Raw genomic sequence first — 20,583 nt, forward strand, 5'->3', positions numbered from 1 at the left:
TTGAAGCTATTCCATTTTCAGCCCATGAGACAAGAAGCCAAATAGTGAAGAAAATAGTTTTTAAGAAGGGAAGCTTCTCCCAGGTGAATGGACATCTGAAGGAGAAGAAGAAGGCACACAGGGGTTATAGGAGACCTCGCTGGGGAGCAGGGGCCTGGAAGAGACGGTGCTCATGGCAGCGCCCACTCTTGGCATTGGAGGCAATGGTGTGAGAAGACCCCCCACCCCTACCCTCCCTCCATGGTCCTCCTGTGAGTCTGACCACTGGGGCCCCAATATCCCTCAGCAGAGGTGCACTGACATTGACTGTGCCCGTCAGCTGGGGACTGGGCTTCTATCCCATCATGCTTCCCCGAAGTCCATCTTCTTGCCCTTGTCAGAGAGCTGGGAGGCCATGTTCTCAGTTTCTACAGGATGAGGCCCTGCCTCCAGACTCACTGGCTCTTCAAAACGGACCTCCATGCGTAGTATCGGGAGCAAATAGAGTTCAGAAGGCATGCATGGGGGTGCCTTGTTGCTGTCAAAGGGTAAACCGCATTGCCTTCTTAGTAAAATGAGGGTATCTCCAGTGACCCACGTCCGGGTTGGTCTCAAGGAATCTTTTGGTGGTCCAGTGTTGGAGGGTTCTCTGAGGTAGAGAGCGGACTCTGGGAGTTGGCTGTGCTGTGCCCCAGATGTGGCCAGAGTCTGACCTCCTGGGACATTGCAAAAGAGAGGCTTAGAGGTTCCTGGCCCCTTCTCCCTGCACTCCAGCACCCCCACTCTGGGCTGCCAGGACAGCATGATTTCTGATTGCCTGCTTCCCAGCTTGGAAGGCAGAAGTTCAGTGAGTGACAGAGTCTCCCTAGAGCTGGGAGGAGGTCCCAGGGAGCCAGCGCTTTCCAGTTCACCTGGCCAGCTGATACTGCTGCTCGGTTGTCGGAGCCACGATTCTGTCTGAACTGTGTGTCCTGGCATGTGCAGTGGCTGCCTTTTTGAGCCCTTCTCCATTTACTAGTTGATTCCCTGTTGTAAGAGAGGATCCCCCCGCCCCTGTTTATTTCTTGTTTATCAGTATGAACTCAGACATTTTTTTTTAAGATTTTATTTATTTATTTGACAGAGAGACAGCCAGAGAGAGAGACAGCCAGCGAGAGAGGGAACACAAGCAGGGGGAGTGGGAGAGGAAGAAGCAGGCTCCCAGCGGAGGAGCCTGATGTGGGGCTCGATCCCGGAACGCCAGGATCACGCCCTGAGCCGAAGGCAGCCGCTTAACGACTGGCGCCCCTGAACTCAGACATTTTAATCCACTGTGTTCTGGCCCGTTACTTTATTCTTCACGTTGCCCAGAGCTGTGCTCGTGGGAACTGGGGGAGGCTGTGAATGAATGCCTTAACTGTGGTGCACCTACCATGTGGCAGCCCACAAGCCCTTTGACTGATGGTCCAGTTTGGGGGAGGCCTTGGTCCCTGCAAGGACTGCATGTGTTTGGTCTGTTGACATGTTATTTGTCCCTCAGGTTCCTCAGAGGTGTTCCTGCCCCCAGACCCCATCTTCGCCTCGGCCATGTCGGAAAGTGACAACGTGTTCTGCGCCCAGCTCCAGTGCTTCCACTTCCCTACCCTCCGCCACCACGACCTGCACAGCTGGCACGCAGAGAACTGCTATGAGAAGTCTTCGTTTCTCTGTAAAAGAAGTAAGCCACCTTGGCCGTGACTCCTAGGGAGCTGTAAGGAAGTGCTTCTCATGAGTACATGAATATGGCTCTGTGATTTCTGGACCTTGGTGTCAACCTTGAGTAGACTTTGACCTCACGGTGCACCAAGGCAGACCCCTGTATCATAGTGGGGCGGCAGGAGCTCCTTGCCTGGCTCACACCCCTCTCTGAAGGTACACCGCTGCCGCGGCGGGGAGGGCAGGAACGTGGGCAGCAGTCCAAGTCTGTGAGCCCTTGTTTCTCTTTCCCAGGATAGAAGTGATAATTCCTGCCCTCCACACCTCATTGTTGTTCGGAGATTAAATAAGAACAGTGACGGAAGACTTGCCACATCTCGTGGTGTCTTGGAGCCTCTGACTCCCCGGTCACCCACCTGTACTCTCCTTGGGTCTTTCCAAGACTGCTCGCTCTGCATCTGGACCACTCCCCCGGCTCCATCTGTGACTTCCCTGTTCCCTCTGCCTGCTCACTTGCCCACATTCCACATCGAGGTCTCCTCCAGCTTTGGGGACACGCAGTGTGTTGTGCTTACTGAGGGCAGGGCCCCTTTGCGGTGGGAGGAGGGACAAATCGCACCCAGATGCAGCATGGGAGGCCGGCTGGGTGTCATCCGATGGTCTCAACACCATTCATTTGGACCATCATTCCCTTCCCTGCTGATTTGTCATTCATCAGGGGTTCATCGATGTCTGAGCCTATTTCTGGAGTCTATTCTGACCCTTGGTTGTTTGTTAGTCCCATGCTGATACCACACCGTCTTTACAGGAGCTCCTTGCCTGGCTCACACCCCTGCCTGCTTCTCCCTCTGCCTGCTGCTCCCTCTGCTTGTGCTCTCTCTCACTCTCTCTGACAGATAAATACAATAAATCATTTTTTTAAAAGATTTTATTTATTTATTTGAGATAGCAACAGACAGCACGAGCCGGGAGGGAGAGGGAGAAGCAGGCTACCCGCTCAGCGGGGAGCCTGATGCGGGGCTTGATTCCAGGACCCCGAGATCATGACCTGAGCCGAAGGCAGACGCCTAACCAACTGAGCCACCCAGGCGCCCCTAAAATAAAATGAATCTTAAAAAAAAAAAAAAAAAGATTGAGAAATTACCTTTTTGAGGTTAAGGAAGTACCCTTCATTCCTAGTTTGCTGGGAATTTCTACGTTACAAACATGTAAATGCTTTTTCTGCACTTACTGGGATCATGTGGCTTTTCTTCTTTACTGATTTATATTACTGTTTTGCTTATATGATTTTATTTATCATTTACTTTTTTACATTAGTAGATCTCTGATATTAAACCATCCTCGGGGTTTTTTATATATGTATATTGCTGGCTTTGCTTGGCTGATACTTTATTTAGGATTTTTGAAACTCCTTTAAGAAGTGAGCTTGGTCTGTTACGGTCCTTTCCTGTACTCTCCTTGACTAGTTTTTGTATCATATTTATATTTGATTTATGAAATTCGTTGGGAAGCATTCCTTTTTACCAGTCTCTAAGTCAGTTTACGCTAGTTGGGGATGATCTTGTCCTTGAGTGCTTGGTAGACCGTACCCTATAGGACCATCTGGGCCTGGGGGACAGGGGACTTTGTAACTTGTTATTTAGATACGTAGTTGATACTTGAAGAACATGGGTTTAAATCCACTTACATGTGGATTTTTTTCAGTAAATACAGTACACTGTTGTAAATGTATTTTCTTTTCCTTTTGATTGTGATACTTTCTTTTCTCTAGCTTATTGTAAGAATACAGTATATAATACATATCACATACAAAATATGTGTTAATTGACTGTTCATGTCATCAGTAAGACTTTGGGTCAACAGTAGACTATTAGTAGTTACATTTTTGGGGAATCAACGGTTGTACGTGGATTTTCAACAATGCAGACAAAGTTAACCCCTGCATTGTTCAGGGGTCCACTGTCATTTCGAACTTAGGGAAAGGTTGTGGGGATGGTATAAGGAACTCCCTCTCATACACCCCCACACAGATTCACCAGTTATTTGTATTTTGCACATTTGCTTATCATTTTTTCTCTGCATATTTCTTCTAAACCATTTGGAGTAAATTGAAGATATTGTACCCTTGAGGCCTAAATATTTGGTGTGTTTCCTAAGAACCAGGACACACACATAACCTCAGCACAGTTACCAAAACCAGGACTTTTTTTTTTTTTTTAAGATTTTATTTATTTATTTGACAGAGAGAGAGACAGCCAGCGAGAGAGGGAACACAAGCAGGGGGAGTGGGAGAGGAAGAAGCAGGCTCCCAGCGGAGGAGCCCGATGTGGGACTCGATCCCGGAACAGCCCGCATCACGCCCTGAGCCGAAGGCAGACGCTTAACAACTAAGCCACCCAGGCGCCCCCAAAACCAGATGTTTAACATGGGTGTAGTGCTAAACAGTAATCTGCAGTTTGTTATGACAGTTTTGTCAATTGTTTCAATAATACGCCTTATGGCTATTTTTTTCCTGGTCCAGGATCCAGTCCAGAATCATGCATTGCATTTAGTTGTAGTGTTTCTTTAATTTCTTTTCTGTCTTTCAGTTTGAGTAATTTCTATTGACATGTTTTACTAAGTCTTTCCTTAGCTTTGTCGAGTCTGCTTATGAGCCCATTGATGGCATTTTTCTCCTGTTTTTGACATTTTGTGTGCTTTTCATTTTTAGCGTTTCTCTTAGATTCTTTCTTTAAAAAAAAAAAGATTTTGTTTATTTATTTGAGAGAGAGAGAGCACAAACAGGGGGAGAAGCAGAGGGAGAGGGAGAAGCAGACTCCCCACTGAGCAGGGAGCCCAACACAGGGCTTGATCCCAGGATACTGAGATCATGACTCTAGCCAAAGGCAGCCTCTTAACCAACTGAACCACCCAGGCTTCACTGTTTGATTCTTTCTTGAGTTTTCATCTCTTGTATTATCTGCCTTTTCCATTAGAGCTTTTAACATTCATCATAGTTATTTTAAATTTTCTGCGGGACGGGTCCTTTATTTGAGTGTAGTTTTGTTGATTTAGTTGCCTCTGGAGTGTGTGTGTGTGTGTGTGTGTGTGTGTGTGTTCTGGCTTTTTGTATGCCTTGTAATATTTTGTCAAAGATCAGACAACTTGTGTAGGACAGTAGAGATTGAGTTCAGTTGGTGGTTTTGGTCCATGGAAAGAGGTTTGCCTTGCCTTCTGATAGGACTTGTGTATAGGGAGGGTCTTTACTGCAGTGGTGGTGTGGGGGTCAGTGTGGGCAGGTTTGGGGCTGGGCTATGGATATCCTCCATGCACCCCAGCCTTCGTATTCAGTAGCTGCCTTGTGTCTAGAGTGGAGCTGGTTTTCCAAAGGGCTCTTCTTAATGTCTGCTCTGGCCTCTGTTTTAGAGCTTCCCTTTGGGCCACTCTTCAGAGAGTCTGTCTCTTGCAGCTGTCTTAATGTGTGTGTGGCCTCCACCTGCATCTGTCCTGCCTCCAGCTCAAGCTGTGGACCATCACGGGGTTTTCACCAAGTGCCCTAAAGGCTCCCAGTATGCTCTAATTGGAGGCAGTTGGCATGGGAAGCTGGGGGTAGGCTAACTACAAGCCGGGCAGTTGAGGTAATTGGTTTGAAGAGCATATTTGGCTTTCTCTAATGGGTCCTGCCTTGGAAGTGTGGAAAAAACAGGGAAGCTCATAGTCATCAACCAAATCCCAAATATTCTGGGCTGGTCCCTGCAGAGGTGGTGGGTCAGAGCTCTGTTGTCATATATGGCCTAGCCATTGTCTGTATATTTCGTCTCTTAGATATACCATTATCATGAGGCACGTGGTGTCGTTTTGCCCTGACATTGATGACATTAGCTTTGATCCCTGGATTAAGGTTGTACCTGCCAAATTTGTATACTGTAAAGTTCTAGTTTTTTCCGTTTTGAAATGAATAAGTAATACGTGAGGAGATCCTTTGAGGCCATGTAAAATTCCTGTCCCTTAGGAAACTTGTACCTGCTGATGTTGGCATGTATTGGCAATTTTCTGACTCTATTCATGTTTACTAGTTGGCATTCTTTTGTAAGGAAAAGCATTCCCTTCTCCCCCATTTATTAATGTCTTTATTTGTATTAGAATGCACTCTCGGGGGGCGCCTGGGTGGCACAGCAGTTAAGCGTCTGCCTTCGGCTTAGGGCGTGATCCCGGCGTTATGGGATCGAGTCCCACATCAGGCTCCTCTGCTAGGAGCCTGCTTCTTCCTCTCCCACTCCCCCTGCTTGTGTTCCCTCTCTCGCTGGCTGTCTCTATCTCTGTCGAATAAATAAATAAAATCTTAAAAAAAAAATGCACTCTCGGATTTTTATTATATAAGATGGGTTATAATTCATGAGTACCATTTATTTTTATGCTTAATTTGACCCATTTATGCTGGTTTGTTTGTTTGTTTGTTTGAAATTGACATTTTTATTGAGATCCTGTAGGTGCCGATGCATTTAAAGGAAGTGAGACAGAGAGACCCCTTATACATTTTGCCTGATTTTCCCAAATGGGAGCTTTTTTGCAAAACTATGGTATAATATCACAGCCAGGATATTGACTTGGACACGATCCACTGATCTTACTCAGTTATCTCCAGTTTTACTTGTATTCGTTTGTGCGTGTGTGTGTGTATGTGTGAGAGAGAGAGATTTATAGAATTTTATTACTCGTGTAGGTTCCTGTAACACAGTCAAGATACGAGTAGTTCCAGCACCATAAAGATCCTCCCTGTTGTTCCTCTGTAACCACACCCACTTGGAGCCATTATCTGTGGTGGTAGAATTCTCCAGTGAAACCACTTGGGCCTGAGATTTCTTTTGGGGGGAGTTTTTTAATTATGAATTCAACTTATTTGATGGTTATAGGACTGTTCAGATTGTCTGTTTCACGTTGAGTGACTTTTTGATAGTTTCTTCTGGTTTTCAAAGAATTGATCCATTTCTTGTAAGTACTCAAATTTATGGGCATAGAGTTGTTCATGGTGTTCTCTTATTAACCTTCTTATGACTGCAGGATTTATAGTGATGTCCCCTATTTCATTCCTGATTTGTGTTTCTCTGATTTTGATTTTGTCAGTCTTGCTAGAAGTTTATCAATTTTGTTGGTTTTCTTGAGAACCAGCTTTTGTATCATTGATTTTTCTCTATTTTCAATTTCACGTATTATTGCTCTTTATTATTTCCTTCTGTTTGCTTTCTTTTTCTAGTTCCTCTTGTACTCTCTGGACTCAGCCTTTTCCCAAAGAGCCTTGGAGGACCTGGGCACTAGTTATGCTCATGGCTTTTACGCCCTTTCAGTGGACAGAGCTAAGACGTGTGTGTGTGTGTGTGTGTGTGTGTGTGTGTATCTTGGATATAGATTTTTGATGCTAATTTAGTTGTTTTCATGATTATACATATATTCAAGTTTTCTGGTTCTTTTTGAGTCAATTTGATAAGTCATATTTATCTAGGGCATTGCCTATGTGTCTAAATTTTCTACTTGATTCTCATACAATTCCCTTAGCATTCTCTTATGATTTTTGAAGCATTCGTGTATATCATTATGACCTCCTTTTGTTGTTGTTGTTGTTTTGGTTATTCTTTTCTTTTATAATAATATTTTTTAATTATATTATGTTAGTCACCATACAGTACATCCCTGGTTTTTGATGTAAAGTTCGATGATTCATTAGTTGCGTATAACACCCAGTGCACCATGCAATACGTGCCCTCCTTACTACCCATCACCGGTCTATCCCATTCCCCCAACCACCTCCCCTCTGAAGCCCTCAGTTTCTCAGAGTCCATAGTCTCTCACGCTTCATTCCCCCTTCTGATTACCCCCCCTTTCTTTATCCCTTTCTTCTCCTACCGATCATCCTAGTTCTTATGTTCCATAGATGAGAGAAACCATATGATAGTTGTCTTTCTCTGCTTGACTTACTTCACTTAGCATTATGTCCTCCAGTGCCGTCCATGTTGCAGCAAATGTTGAGAATTCGTTCTTTTTGATAGCTGAGTAATATTCCATTGTATATATGGACCACATCTTCTCAATCCAATCATCTGTTGAAGGGCATCTCGGCTCCTTGTATGATTTAGCTATTATGGACAATGCTGCTATGAACATTGGGGTGCATATGGCCCTTCTCTTCACTACGTCTGTATCTTTGGGGTAAATACCCAGTAGTGCAATGGCTGGATCATAGGGTAGCTCAATTTTTAACTTTTTAAGGGACCTCCACACTGTTTTCCAGAGCGGCTGTACCAACTTGCATTCCCACCAACAATGTAGGAGGGATCCCCTTTCTCCTTTCCTCTCCAACAATTGTTGTTTCCTGCCTTGTCAATTTTTGCCATTCTAACTGGCGTAAGGTGGTATCTCAGTGTGGTTTTGATTTGAATTTCCCTGATGGCTAATGATTTTGAACATTTTTTCATGTGTCTGTTAGCCATTTGTATGTCTTCATTGGAAAAGTGTCTGTTCATATCTTCTGCCCATTTTATGATTTGTTTATTTGTTTCTCGTGTATTGAGTTTGAGAAGTTCTTTGTAGATCTTGGATGCCAGTCTTTTTTTTTTTTTTTTTTTAAGATTTTATTTATTTGACAGAGAGAGAGAGACAGCCAGCGAGAGAGGGAACACAAGTGGGGGAGTGGGAGAGGAAGAAGCAGGCTCCCAGCGGTGGAGACTGATGCGGGGCTCGATCCCAGAACGCCGGATCACGCCCTGGGCCGAAGGCAGACGCTTAACGACTGAGCCACCCAGGCGCCCCTGGATACCAGTCTTTTATCTGTAGTGTCATTTGCAAATATATTCTCCCATTCTGTGGGCTGCCTTTTAGTTTTTTTGACTATTTCCTTGGCTGTGCAGAAGCTTTTTATCTTGATGAAGTCCCACAAGTTCATTTTATCTTTTGTTTCTCTTGCCTTTGGAGATGTGTCATGAAAAAGGTTGCTCTGGCCGATGTCGTAGAGGTTGCTGCGTATGCTCTCCTCTAGGATTTTGATGGATTCCTGTCTCACATCGAGGTCTTTCATCCATTTAGACTTTATCTTTGTGTATGATGTGAGAGAGTGGTCAAGCTTCATCATTATGACCTCCTTTTGATTCCTAATATTATTTATACTTTCTTCCTTTTTTCTTAATTAGTCTAACTGAAGATTTGGCTCTTTGATTCATCTTTGTGAATAACCAGCTTTGGGTAGTAATTGATTCTCACTGTTGTGTATGTGTTTTCTGTGCCCTTAATTTCTCCTGTCAGTTTCCATCCTTTTACTTTCATTAGGTTTATTTACCCTTTTCTTTTTCTACCTCCTAGAGTTAGACCCTTGTCTCCTTAATTTTTAGTTTTTCTAATATAAGGCATTAAAGTTTAATTTTCCCTGTACTTGCAAATAATAAAGTACACAGATCTTAAGTGCAAGTTTGTGGAAATTGTACGCATGTGTGACGACTTCCCAAATTAAGATGTGGAATATTTCTAGCCCTGCAGAAGACGCTCCCTGTCCTTCCGTAGTCAGTATATTTCCCTCTTCCAGGAAGTCGTTCTTATCCTAGGTTAATCATAGATCATATACTGTATTTACTCATAGTCTCTAATTTAATTTAGTGGCTTACGTATATTGTCAGCTAACATATTTATGTTCTGTTGTTATTAGGATTTTTGTGACTATTCCATATGTGCTTAAACTCTTGGCCATAGGATTTTTTTATACATTTATTAGCTCAGGCTTACTGATGGCATTGTTCAAGTCTGTTTTGACTGCATGGTCTATCTGTTGTTGAAAGAGGTGTGTTTTAATCTCTCACTGTGGATGTTGATTCATCCATTTTTCCCTGACAGTTCTCTAATTTTAGCTTTATCTGTCTTGAGGTCATGTTATCGAGGTCCTAAGTACTCATAATTATTATATCTTCCTGAACTGAACCTTTTTATCATGATTTAATAGTCAGATAGCCAGACTTTGAATCCAGGTTTGGCCTTGGACAAGTTTCTTGGGTTCTGTCCCTTGGGTTCCACATCAGGAAAAGGGGGTAGCAGAGCACCTACCTCACCATGTTGTTGGGAGAGATTAGTTAACATATGTGCAGTGCAAAGAACAGTCCTTGTCATATAGAAAGCTCCCGATATATAGGAACTATTTTCTTTATTATTGCATAATATTTTTGTGCTAGTTTTCTTTTATTTATTTTATTTTATTTTATTTTTTATTTTTTTTAAAGATTTTATTTATTTATTTGACAGAGACAGCCAGCAAGAGAGGGAACACAGCAGGGGGAGTGGGAGAGGAAGAAGCAGGCTCCCAGCGGAGGAGCCTGATGCGGGACTCGATCCCATAACGCCAGGATCACGCCCTGAGCCGAAGGCAGACGCTTAACCGCTGTGCCACCCAGGCGCCCCTAGCTTTCTTTTAATATGCCTTTTTGTACTCTTAATTAATTAAGTCTTCAAGTTGATTTTGGCACCTTATTCTGTGCTGCTTACCCAGGATTTTTCTTCTTTTTTATTTTTTCCTGACTTAAATGAGATTTCTAGTTCTTTTTTTCCTATACTGGTTCAGAAACTCTGGTTACCCTTACATTTTTAAAGGGCATAATTGATTTATTTTTTTATATCTAAAGACAGTGTCTCTAACTTCCTTCTGGTTAATACAAAGACCCTATATTGCAAGGTCAGTCTGAGATCTGAATTACAAATTTATAGAATTTGCTGCTCAGTGAGTAATTTATTTTCTCCTGAATGGAGCCTGTAATTTCCAATGGGCCAGTGCCACTTTGTGTTTACTGATCAAGTGAGGAAGACCTAGACTGCAGAGGAGCCTCATTTCTACGCACCGTGCAAACCCCCTTTTAAGAAGGCTTAAAAAGGGGCATTGGGAGGATGGTTAAAACCAACCCTTATCTTCCTTACAACCCTGCAGAGCACATGCCCTGCAATTGCAACTTGGGTATGCCTCCCTTTCCCTAGATGATGAATTCACAAGGGACCTTACAGGCTGCTGAGAACAAGTGTGCTTTTGAGCGAATTCTTTTACGGGTATCAGTCAAAAAGTTACCATCAGCTGGAACTGGAAAGCAGAGGGTTTTGTTTTTGTTTTTGTTTTTTCCCCAGTGGCAGCCATTTTGGCTCCAAAGCTCAGTTCTTGGAAGGGCCACTTCTTCTTTTTTTTTTTTTTAAATAATGATTTTTTATTATATTATGTTAGTCACCATACAGTACATCCCTGGTTTCCGATGTAAGGCTCGATGATTCATTAGTTGCGTATAACACCCAGTGCACCATGCAATACGTGCCCTCCTTACTACCCATCACCGGTCTATCCCATTCCCCCACCCCCCTCCCCTCTGAGGCCCTCAGTTTGTTTCTCAGAGTCCATAGTCTCTCATGTTTCATTCCCCCTTCTGATTACCCCCTCTTTCTTTATCCCTTTCTTCCCCTACCGATCATCCTAGTTCTTATGTTCCATAGATGAGAGAAGTCATATGATAGTTGTCTTTCTCTGCTTGACTTATTTCACTTAGCATTATCTCCTCCAGTGCCGTGGAAGGGCCACTTCTTGACACCGGAGAAGACACACTTCCCTGTGCCCCTAAAAATAAAAAGTTAAAAAAAAAAAAAACCCAAAAGCTCTATATTGCGCCTAGCTCCAGTTGTTCCCCAGCTTCGGACTTACGTGTACTTGGTGTCCATTATTTTAGTTCTACTTTGTTCTTATGCTTCTTAAATGAATCACTTGTCGTTTTACGAAGTCCGCATTTATGTTCATCAGTTTCTTTATTATCTCTTCTTGCGTCCCACTTCTTTCTGGGGCCAGCTTTTTATTTCTCAAATACCTTCTTAAGGAGCTCTTTGAAGTGAGGTTGTGTTGTCAGTGCTACACTCTTTTACTCTCTGAATGAAAAGTCTGTATTTTTTGACCCCAATCCTGAATGTTCATTTAGCTGGGTATAGATTCGCTGGTTAACAGTTACTTTTTCTCAAGACTTTGAAGATGTTTTATTGTTTCTGCCTGTTCCTTGCCCTGAACTATCATATGCCTTTTCTTGGTTTGTTAGGTATATTATACATTTTAAAACTTCTTATCTTCCTGCTCCACAAACAGGCTTTAAGCATCCCACCCAGGTGGCCAGGTACCCCAGTGTGAGAAGGTTGGCCTCTGCCATAAGTTCTCCTTCTTGCCCTCCCCTGACTGTGACCTAGTGATAGTCAAGTGCTCCAGTGAAATCCCCCATGCCTTTGCTTGTGTACTCCACCCTGACCCCCCCAATAAAGCACTTGCTGTGGGTCCTTGCTCCTTCTCTGCTGCCTACCCACTTGGCTGAGTGGCACGCTTGGTGTTCTTCATGTGTGATCCCTGCTGACGTGCAATGACTTGGTCGGTCCAAAATCTATGCGTATAATACACCTTGTTTTCTTGTGCCTCCCCTGTGCCCCCCTTGTGGCCACACCGACTGACCATTGCCTGAGAAAACACAGAACAGTAGTAATCTTCATCTCTTGTTGCTTTTGAGAGTTTCTCTTTGTTGATACACTGAGGTTTCATCACATTGTGCCTAGTTATTGATTTATTTTTATTGGTCCTTTTAGGACCCCTAGGAATTTGTGTTTTATTAATAATGGGAAGATCTCAGCCATCATCTCTTTTTTTTTTTTTTTAAGATTTTATTTATTTATTTGACAGAGAGAGAGGCAGCGAGAAAGGGAACACAAGCAGGGGGAGTGGGAGAGGGAGAACCAGGCTTCCTGCCGAGCAGGGAGCCCAATGTGGGGCTTGATCCCAGAACGTTGGGAGCATGACCTGAGCCGAAGGCAGACACTTAACGACTGAGCCACCCAGACGTCCCTCTTTTTTTTTTTTAAATAGCTTTAATAAGATATAATTCACATACTTTACAATTCACCCATTTAAAGTGTACCATTCAGCACTTTTTAGTATATTCACAGGTAAGTGTAACTATTACCACTAATTCCATGTACATATACGTATACATTTTGCCGTATACATTTTATTAAGATTAGCTTCAGACTGATGCTAGGTTCATTTCAGTGATATGTGGAATGTTACCCCTTATAACCCTATTCCCGTTCCTTCTTTCTGTGGTATTATTATTATACACATTAGGTCTGTTATTGTTACAAACGAACAAAACGTTGTTAATTACCACCTCCAGTCATTTCCTTAGCCTAAAACAGCTTTGCGTCCACACACCTCCTTTGGGCTGTTATTGGCAAACACAGACGTTACATTTCTATATGTTAGAGACCCAATACTACGTTATAAACAGTATCTTATACAGTTGCCTTTTCAATCAATTAAGAGAAAAAAGTACTCATTTATATTGTCTTTCATAATTACATAATTATCTTTTCTAGTACTTTTTGGGTTTTGTATGGATCCAAATTCCTCTCTGGGGGTCACTTTCTTTTAGCCTTAAGAACTGCCTTTGGGGTGGGACACCTGGGTGGCTCAGTCAGTTAAGCAGTCAACTCTTGATTTCGGCTCAGGTCATGATCTCAGGGTTGTGAGACAGAGCCCTGCATCAGGTCCTGTGTCAGGCTGTGCACGGAGTGTGGAGCCTGCTTAGGATTCTCCCTTTCCCTCTCTCTCTGCCCCTCCGTCCCCTCATGCTCACTCTCTCTCCCTCTTAAAAAAAAAAAAAAGAAAAAGAAACGAACTTCCTTTGGGAAAAAAGACTTCCTTTGATATTTCTTATAAGGCAGGTGTGAAAGCAACAAATTCCCTCAGGCCTTGTCTGTCTGGAGCAAGTCTTTATTTTGCCGTCAGGTTTTGAAAGCTAGGTCTGCTGGATATAGGATTCTTGGTTGACGGTTTTTTTCTTTGAGCACCTTGAGTATGTTATCCCACTGCCTTTTCGCCTCGGTTTTTTCTGCTGAGAATTCAGCTGTTAGTCTTACGGGGGTTCTCTTATAAGTAACAAGTCCTTTCTGGCTTGCTGTGTTTAAGGTTTTCACTTTTTCTTTGACTTCAGCACTTGTACTATGGTGTGTGTTCTGACGTGTTTAGGCTCTTTGCTTTTATCCAACTTGGAGTTTGTTGTGCTTCCTACACATACAGGTTGTTTTTCAATGAATTTGGGAAGTTTTCAGCCGTTATTTCTTCAGATACTTTTTTCTGCTCCTTCTACTCTCTTCTCCTTCTGGTACTTCCATTTCGTGTATGATGGTACACTCGATGGTGTCCCACGTTTCTCTGAGCGCTGCTCATTTTTCTTCATTCTTTTTCTCTCTGTTCTAGCAGAGAACAGTTCTATGTGAGTTTCTTGCCCTGCAGATTCCTGACAATAAGAGCTATGTAGATTTGATTCCAGTCTTAAGTGAGGCGCAGACCCATGGCTGTGGGATTTCCGATGAGTTTTTTTAGATATCTGTACTCCATTTGGAGACTGAAACAAACTTCTTCTTGTGTCGCTTTGCCTTTCACTGAGCATGTGTCTTTTGGAGAGCTGCCCCTGCCTCATGCCTTGTCCCTTCTTCCAGGCATCTGTTGTGTCTGGGGCTGGGTTAGGGCTCTGAGTTTTCAGCTCCCTCTAGTCTCTGGTCAAGGCCATTTCTCTTCCTTTAGCCCCAGGTCAGCTCTGCACAGAGTTTATTGTGTGTGTCTCAGGACTAGTGGACCATCTTTGCAAGCAGAACCAGCAGCTTCTTGGGAAAATCATTGGAGACACATTCTCAAATGTGTTGTAAAATGGTTAATATGCATGGCAGCTGCATCTTAAAATTGAAGAAATCTCTTAAGTAAACTGCTTAGGCAAACACTTGAAAGCAAACACTTGTCCACGGGCTTTCCCCTGGAATCTAGCACTCTTCTCTCTCCCAGCTCTCTGGGCTTATGGCCAGGTGTGCCCTAACCAGGTGTGCTTTGTCCTAACAGTGAGCTGTAGTGACCTCTCTCAGATAGCCACTCCCTGTAGCTGTGGGCCAGACACACACTTCAGCACTGGGAGGGCTCTCAGGTTGATCTTGCCGACTCCTCTGTTGTCATGTCTGCTGCCTAGACCTGGGTTGGGAGAGTCAGGGCTCCTTCTGCCAATAATGCATATATATATATGCATGTATGTGCTTGTTGCAGGTCAAACATGCGTTGACATCAAGGACAATGTGGTGGATGAAGGGTTCTACTTCACCCCCAAAGGAGACGACCCATGCCTGAGCTGCACCTGCCATGGTGGGGAGCCCGAGATGTGTGTGGCTGCCCTCTGCGAGAGGCCCCAGGGCTGCCAGCAGTACCGCAAGGACCCCAAGGAATGCTGCAAGTTCATGTGCCTGGACCCAGGTGAGACTGATGGTGGGTCATGTGTCAGCCCCCCCTATTCTGAGCTAGAGCCCAGATGTCCCTTTGCTTTCTCAGTGGCGGGGACTCATGAGAGCGCATGACATGTGTCATAGCAGTGGTGGCAGCATTTGTTTGCAGAGCTGTCCTGCCAGCTTTGATGGCCAACTACTCTTGTGGGCATGTGTGTGTCACATGACCCAAGCTTCTCTAGCTGCCACCTCACAGGTTGGCTTGTGTCAGCTCTCAGGTAGGTAACAGTTATTGTACACCAGTGAACTTGAACTTGAGAGTGGGTGTCTGCTCATGAATCAGCTGTAACCGATGGCTTCAAACCTCACCTTTCTCCCGTCAAGACTTACGTCCCCATTCGAGCTCTTTTCTGAGTATGGTGATGTGGAGGGTAATGACAGTTTTTATTGCTTACAGTCATCGATTTTTGCTCTTAAAGTCTTTTAGAAAAAGATTAAATATTACCCTCAGTTTTGAGAAAGAAACTTCCTACTAAGTGGTGTTTGTGGTTAGACACTATGCAGGCATGTGGTCTCTAGAAAGCCCTCTTTCTTTCCTTTCCGGAAAAAAAGAAAAAGAGAGCAGCAGGTAGCAGCCTGCTCTGTACGACCATTAGTGGGCATCACACTCCATACAGCATGCTGGATTATTCTTCACATCAGTGCAGTTGGCATCTCTGTGAATTCATAATCTCAAGAGAAATGTAAATCAAAAGTATGAATTTGTTTTTTTATCTTGGCAGTGTGAGAGAGACGTGGACAGGGACTTGTGGAAGTCCCTAAGCTCATGGATCCTGTAGAAGAGAAGCTTGGGCAGGGCGTGGTGGCCATCTCCATCCTCCAGGGCCCCTGTGGAGGAGAAGCTGGTTTGCCTAGTGCTGGTGGGACAGGAGCTGGAACTGGTGTATGAGGGCCACAATAACTAGAGCTCTCGTTAAGTAGAGAGTTGGCAGTGTCCCTGCATGCCAGGAAGGCCTTCTGGGGGAGAGGGCAAAGCAGTGTCAGAGGGTGTCTGAGGTTTGGCCGAATCAGACACATTGGCACATGTCCCAGATGTGCAGTCAGCTGTGAAGAGTACAGAGGAGCCTACCAGGGAGAATGGAGCTCAGTGAGGGTACACTTGGGCCTCCCCAACTCACAGAGTAGATTGTATCTGCTTATATAAGATGCATTCCTGTGGGATTCTGACAAGCAATGATTGGGTGCTTACCAGGTCTCCTGTTTCCTGGCCACATCACTCTGAACCTCCAGCTCACTTACCTTCCACAGGAGTCAGACTCTGGCTTTCACAAGCCACATCACCTGGATTTCTCATTCCATATCTTAGTGTCTACCAGTATTGCCTTACCTCTCCCTCCAGGCTTTATCAGAATGACCAGACCTATATAAGGCCTGTAGGGCCTGCCCAGTCCTGAGGACTTCTCAGCAGAGCAGGGCTCTCAGGGCATCTGGATGAGACCACGGCTGCTGCAGGCCATTCTCCTGTGCAGCCAGAGCAGCTTTTCCAGGGCATCTGCCTGCCTATTGTTCAGCCTTACTTTTCAGGCTCCTAACTGCTTCCCAAGCTGAGCATTTTCTCCTGGGAAGTGCCTATATTCCAACAAGGACAGACACACTGCCACCCAAACTGGGGACGTTGGGAGAGTATCCCCTTCAAGAAGACAAGGATATCTGCTCTCACCACTCTGTTCAGGGTTGTACTAGGAGGTCGAGGACAGTGCCAGAAAATGGAAAGGTATCCAGACCAGAAGGGGAAAATGAAATCACCTTTTTTTTAGTAGATGATATGATTGTCTGCATAGAAAATCCCAGAGGATCTATAAGAAAGTTACTACAACTAGTAAGTTTGTTTAGCAAGGTCTCCACATACAAGGGCAAATATAAAGCTCCACTGTTTTTATATATACTACCTGTGAACAGTTGGAAATTGAAATGTCTAAGAAAAGTACCATTTATAGTAGCACCAAAAAAAACATGAAATACTTAGGTATAAGTCTTACAAATATGTGCATAGTTTGTATGCTACAAAGCATAAAATACTGATGAAAGAAATTAAAGGTGTAAATGAAAGGAGAGGTATACCATGTTCATGGATCACAAGACTCAATATCATTAGGCAGTTAATTCCCCCCGAATTACCTATGGATACAATGCTGTCCTAACCCAAATTCCAGCAGACTTTTTACAGACATTGACAAACTGATCTAAAATTTATGTAGAGGAGTGCCTGGCTGACTCAGTCAGTGGAGCACATGACTCTTGATCTTAGGGTTGCAAGTTTGAGTCCCATATTAGGTGTAGAGATTACTTTAAAATTAAAAAAATAAAAAAATAAAATAAATAAAACTTATGTAGAAAGGCAAAGGAATTAAAATAGCTAAAACAGTTTTTGAAAAGAACAAAGTTGGAGAATTCATGGTACCTGATTTAAAACTTACTGTACAGTCATAGTAATCAAAACAGTGGTATTATCAAAAGAAGAGACACATAGATCAGTGGAACAGAATAGTCTAGAAATAGTCCCACACTTATATGGTCAACTAATATTTGACAATAGTACAAAGGCAATTGAATCGAGAAAGGATATCTTTTAACAAATGGTGCTGGAACAATTGGACATCCATATGCAAAATATATATACACACACATATGCCTTTAATTACACATCTTACTATGTATAAGAATTAACTCAAAATGGTCATAGACCCAACTGTAAAACCTTAAATTGTAAAACTTCTAGAAGAAAATATATGCTCTAAAAAAATAAAGTCTGTTAAAAGAAAATAGAAAACATAGAAAAATCTTTGTGGCCTTGGGATAGGCAACATTTATAGCTGACATCAAAAGCATGATCCACAAAAGAAAAATTGATAAATTGTACTTGATCAAAATTGAAAACTTCTGCCTTTTGAAAGTTGTTTAAGGAAATGAAAAGATGAGTCACCATCAGGGAAAAAAATATTTGCAAAACAAATCAGACAGAAGTCTTGTATTCAGAGTATATAAAGACTCTAAAAACTCAAGAAAGCAAACCACTCTGTTAAGAAGTGGGGAAAAGATTAATATGACACTTTACCAAAGAAGGTACGTGATGGCAGCTGAAAAGATGCTCGGCGCTAGTCACTAGGGGAACAGATTGAATCCACTCGGGGTACCACAGCTAATGGAAGACTAAAATAGTACAACTGCCAACACTGAGCGGTGACCCAGGTGCAGAGCGACTGCCCCTCTCACAGTGCTCTTCCCCTCCCATCCTGCACTGGTGCCCTGGGGCGGCCTGGAGTCATGAGGCTCCAAGAGGTGAGATGAGGTACCCAGCTGTGTAGCTGCCAGGAACAGAGCCCATGTTAGAGTCCAGGGCATCGCCCTCCAGTTCCTGCTGAGCTGCTGCTTCACCTGCTGTCTCTCGGAGATTTGAAACCGTTAACCACGTAATCAAGCTCCGTGAAATGGAGTTCTTCACGCACAGGCTGGGCAGCCACGTGGAGAGGACCTGGCATCAGACCAAGGGTCAGGCCAGGTGGACTTCAGGACACCTTCAGTTCCAACAGCATCTACCCCAGCAGGCCACAGATTCTGGGGCCCAAGGGCTAGCTACGCACCAGTAGCCTGGAAGACAGAAGACAGCCCCCCGCCTGGTATTATCCAGAGCCCCATAGAGGGACCAGCCATGGTGTGAGTCCCCAGGGACCCAAGAGCTGCCTTCTGGCTCCTAGGACAGTGCTGTCTTCTTTGTGTCTGACTGCAGGTGGCTTTCTTCTAGGGGATGCTTTCTCCTTCCTGGTAATCAGCATGGAGGGATGGTCAGGGACCTTGAATGTGTCCTTGGGTTTATTTTGGAAGTGATTAATAAGAGTCATTGCAAACGGACTGCTGCTTTAGGCCCCCTTGGGATCTCTGAGCTGGCCACCAATTAACACATGTCAGCAGCCCCCTGAGCTGACAGACTTCCTCCCACAGACAGAGACAGAATGTTCCCTTGAGACTGGAAGAGGATCAGAGGCACCAAAAAAGCAGCTAATTGGTGAGAGGATGTATCCTTTCCACATACATACTTCCCAAGTGTTGTCAGCATAAGTGCAGCTTTGAGGGAAGCTCTCTGGCCCTGTGGGAGGAGGGCAGGAGTGAGCTCGGACCATCCCTGTTGGTATGGAGCAGGCTGGGCCAGCTGAAGCAGCAGAAGGGCCACAGGAGCCCGGTCTCTCTCATGGAATCCATGTTGGCCACGAAGTGTCTTCTTGGGGCTGGTGGCTGGGGACCTGCCCGCATGGCTGTCACGGAGTTGGAAGTCGACAGTTCTTCCACCCATGTGGAGTCCTGCTTCCAGTGGCTACAGGTCACTCTCCCCCGCCCCCACACACACCCCCACTGAGGCCTCCGTGGCCCTCCCTCTGGGTTGTGGAGGCAGGTATTCCCGGCACCACTTGCTGGTTCTGTTACTCTATGACTTGGTGCGAGTGGCCCGGCTCACCTAGGTGAGAGCCCCTGGCAAGGTCTGTCACGCTGTCGGCGCTCAGCCAGTGCAAGTCTCTTCCCTCACCCCTCGTCCCGTGATCATCATCTGTGCTCCCCCACAGCAGCTCCACAGCAGGCACGTGACAAGCACTGGGGCACCAGAGCGACGCAGGTGTCTCCACATGGGCACTGTCAGCATGTGGGGCTGAGCACTGTGATGTGGGCCCTTGTGCTCAGCAGGGTGTTGACGGCATCCCTGGCCTCTACCCGCTGGATGCCAGGAGTGCCTCCACCCTCGAGGCATTGATGGTGAAAAAGTGTCTCCAGACATTACCAGATGGTCCCTGGGAGTTACAGAGTCGCCCAGGTGAGCATCCCTGGTCTAGGGTCCAGGAGCTTGGTCACATGTGCCTGATTTTGTACTGTGTGGTTGGGGGCACAGGGGCCCACAACAGAGATTCTTAGGCAGAAGGGGCTCATCGCATGGAACTTAGTCCTGGGCTGGAAGGTAAAATATTTTTTCTGGCCCACGATTTACTTCTTTGGTGTTATCACAGTATTCATGACTCTGAGCTGGTTCATTTCTGCCGTCTCTCCTAAGCTCGTCACGTGCAGGGAATCAGGAAGCAAATGCTTTTCCACATACCTGCCTGGTGGTGAAAGGCTGTGGCCTTGCCATAGCACTAAGCACCTGGGGGGTTAGGCGGTCCTTTTCTGAGAACAGCCGGTTTCCTTCCATCCTTGTAACAGATGGCAACAGCCTGTTCGACTCCATGGCCAGTGGGATGCGTCTGATTGTTAGCTGCATCTCCTCCTTCCTCATCTTGTCGCTGCTGCTTTTCATGGTCCACCGGCTTCGCCAGAGGCGGCGGGAGCGCATCGAGTCCCTGATTGGAGCCAACTGTGAGTGCGCCTGGCCCTGCCTATGATGGCCACAGTGGAGGCCCGGCTCCAGGCTGTGTCCCGTTTGGGGTGGGAGGGCACAGGAAGCAGGAACGGGCAAGGAGGGAGAGGATGTTGAAAGGGGTGCCCCAGCGTGTCCCTGTCCCACCCACTCACCTGCTCCTGGGCTGAGCACACACATGGGGAACTAGGGGAACTGTCCTGGGGACCTGAAATAGGGCTCCCCCGGCTCCCCGGCCCTCCAGGCCTTGAAGCAGG

At 45.1% G+C, this 20,583-nt stretch overlaps 1 protein-coding gene across 2 annotated transcripts in view; it reads left to right on the forward strand.

The window, feature by feature from the left end:
• Nucleotides 1-20,583, forward strand: part of DGCR2 (DiGeorge syndrome critical region gene 2) — an 89,503-nt gene that overhangs the window by 63,639 nt on the left and 5,281 nt on the right. For both annotated transcript variants that reach the window (XM_045815210.2, XM_045815211.2), the window contains exons 6-8: nucleotides 1,499-1,675; nucleotides 14,756-14,959; nucleotides 20,173-20,325. In XM_045815210.2, the coding sequence (XP_045671166.2) occupies nucleotides 1,499-1,675; nucleotides 14,756-14,959; nucleotides 20,173-20,325 (534 nt within the window). The remainder of the gene's footprint in view (nucleotides 1-1,498; nucleotides 1,676-14,755; nucleotides 14,960-20,172; nucleotides 20,326-20,583) is intronic.

This window comes from Ursus americanus, chromosome 30 (genome assembly GCF_024610735.1).
Source record: "Ursus americanus isolate L20-20 chromosome 30, mUrsAme1.1.p, whole genome shotgun sequence".
Classification (NCBI taxonomy): Eukaryota; Metazoa; Chordata; class Mammalia; order Carnivora; family Ursidae; genus Ursus; species Ursus americanus.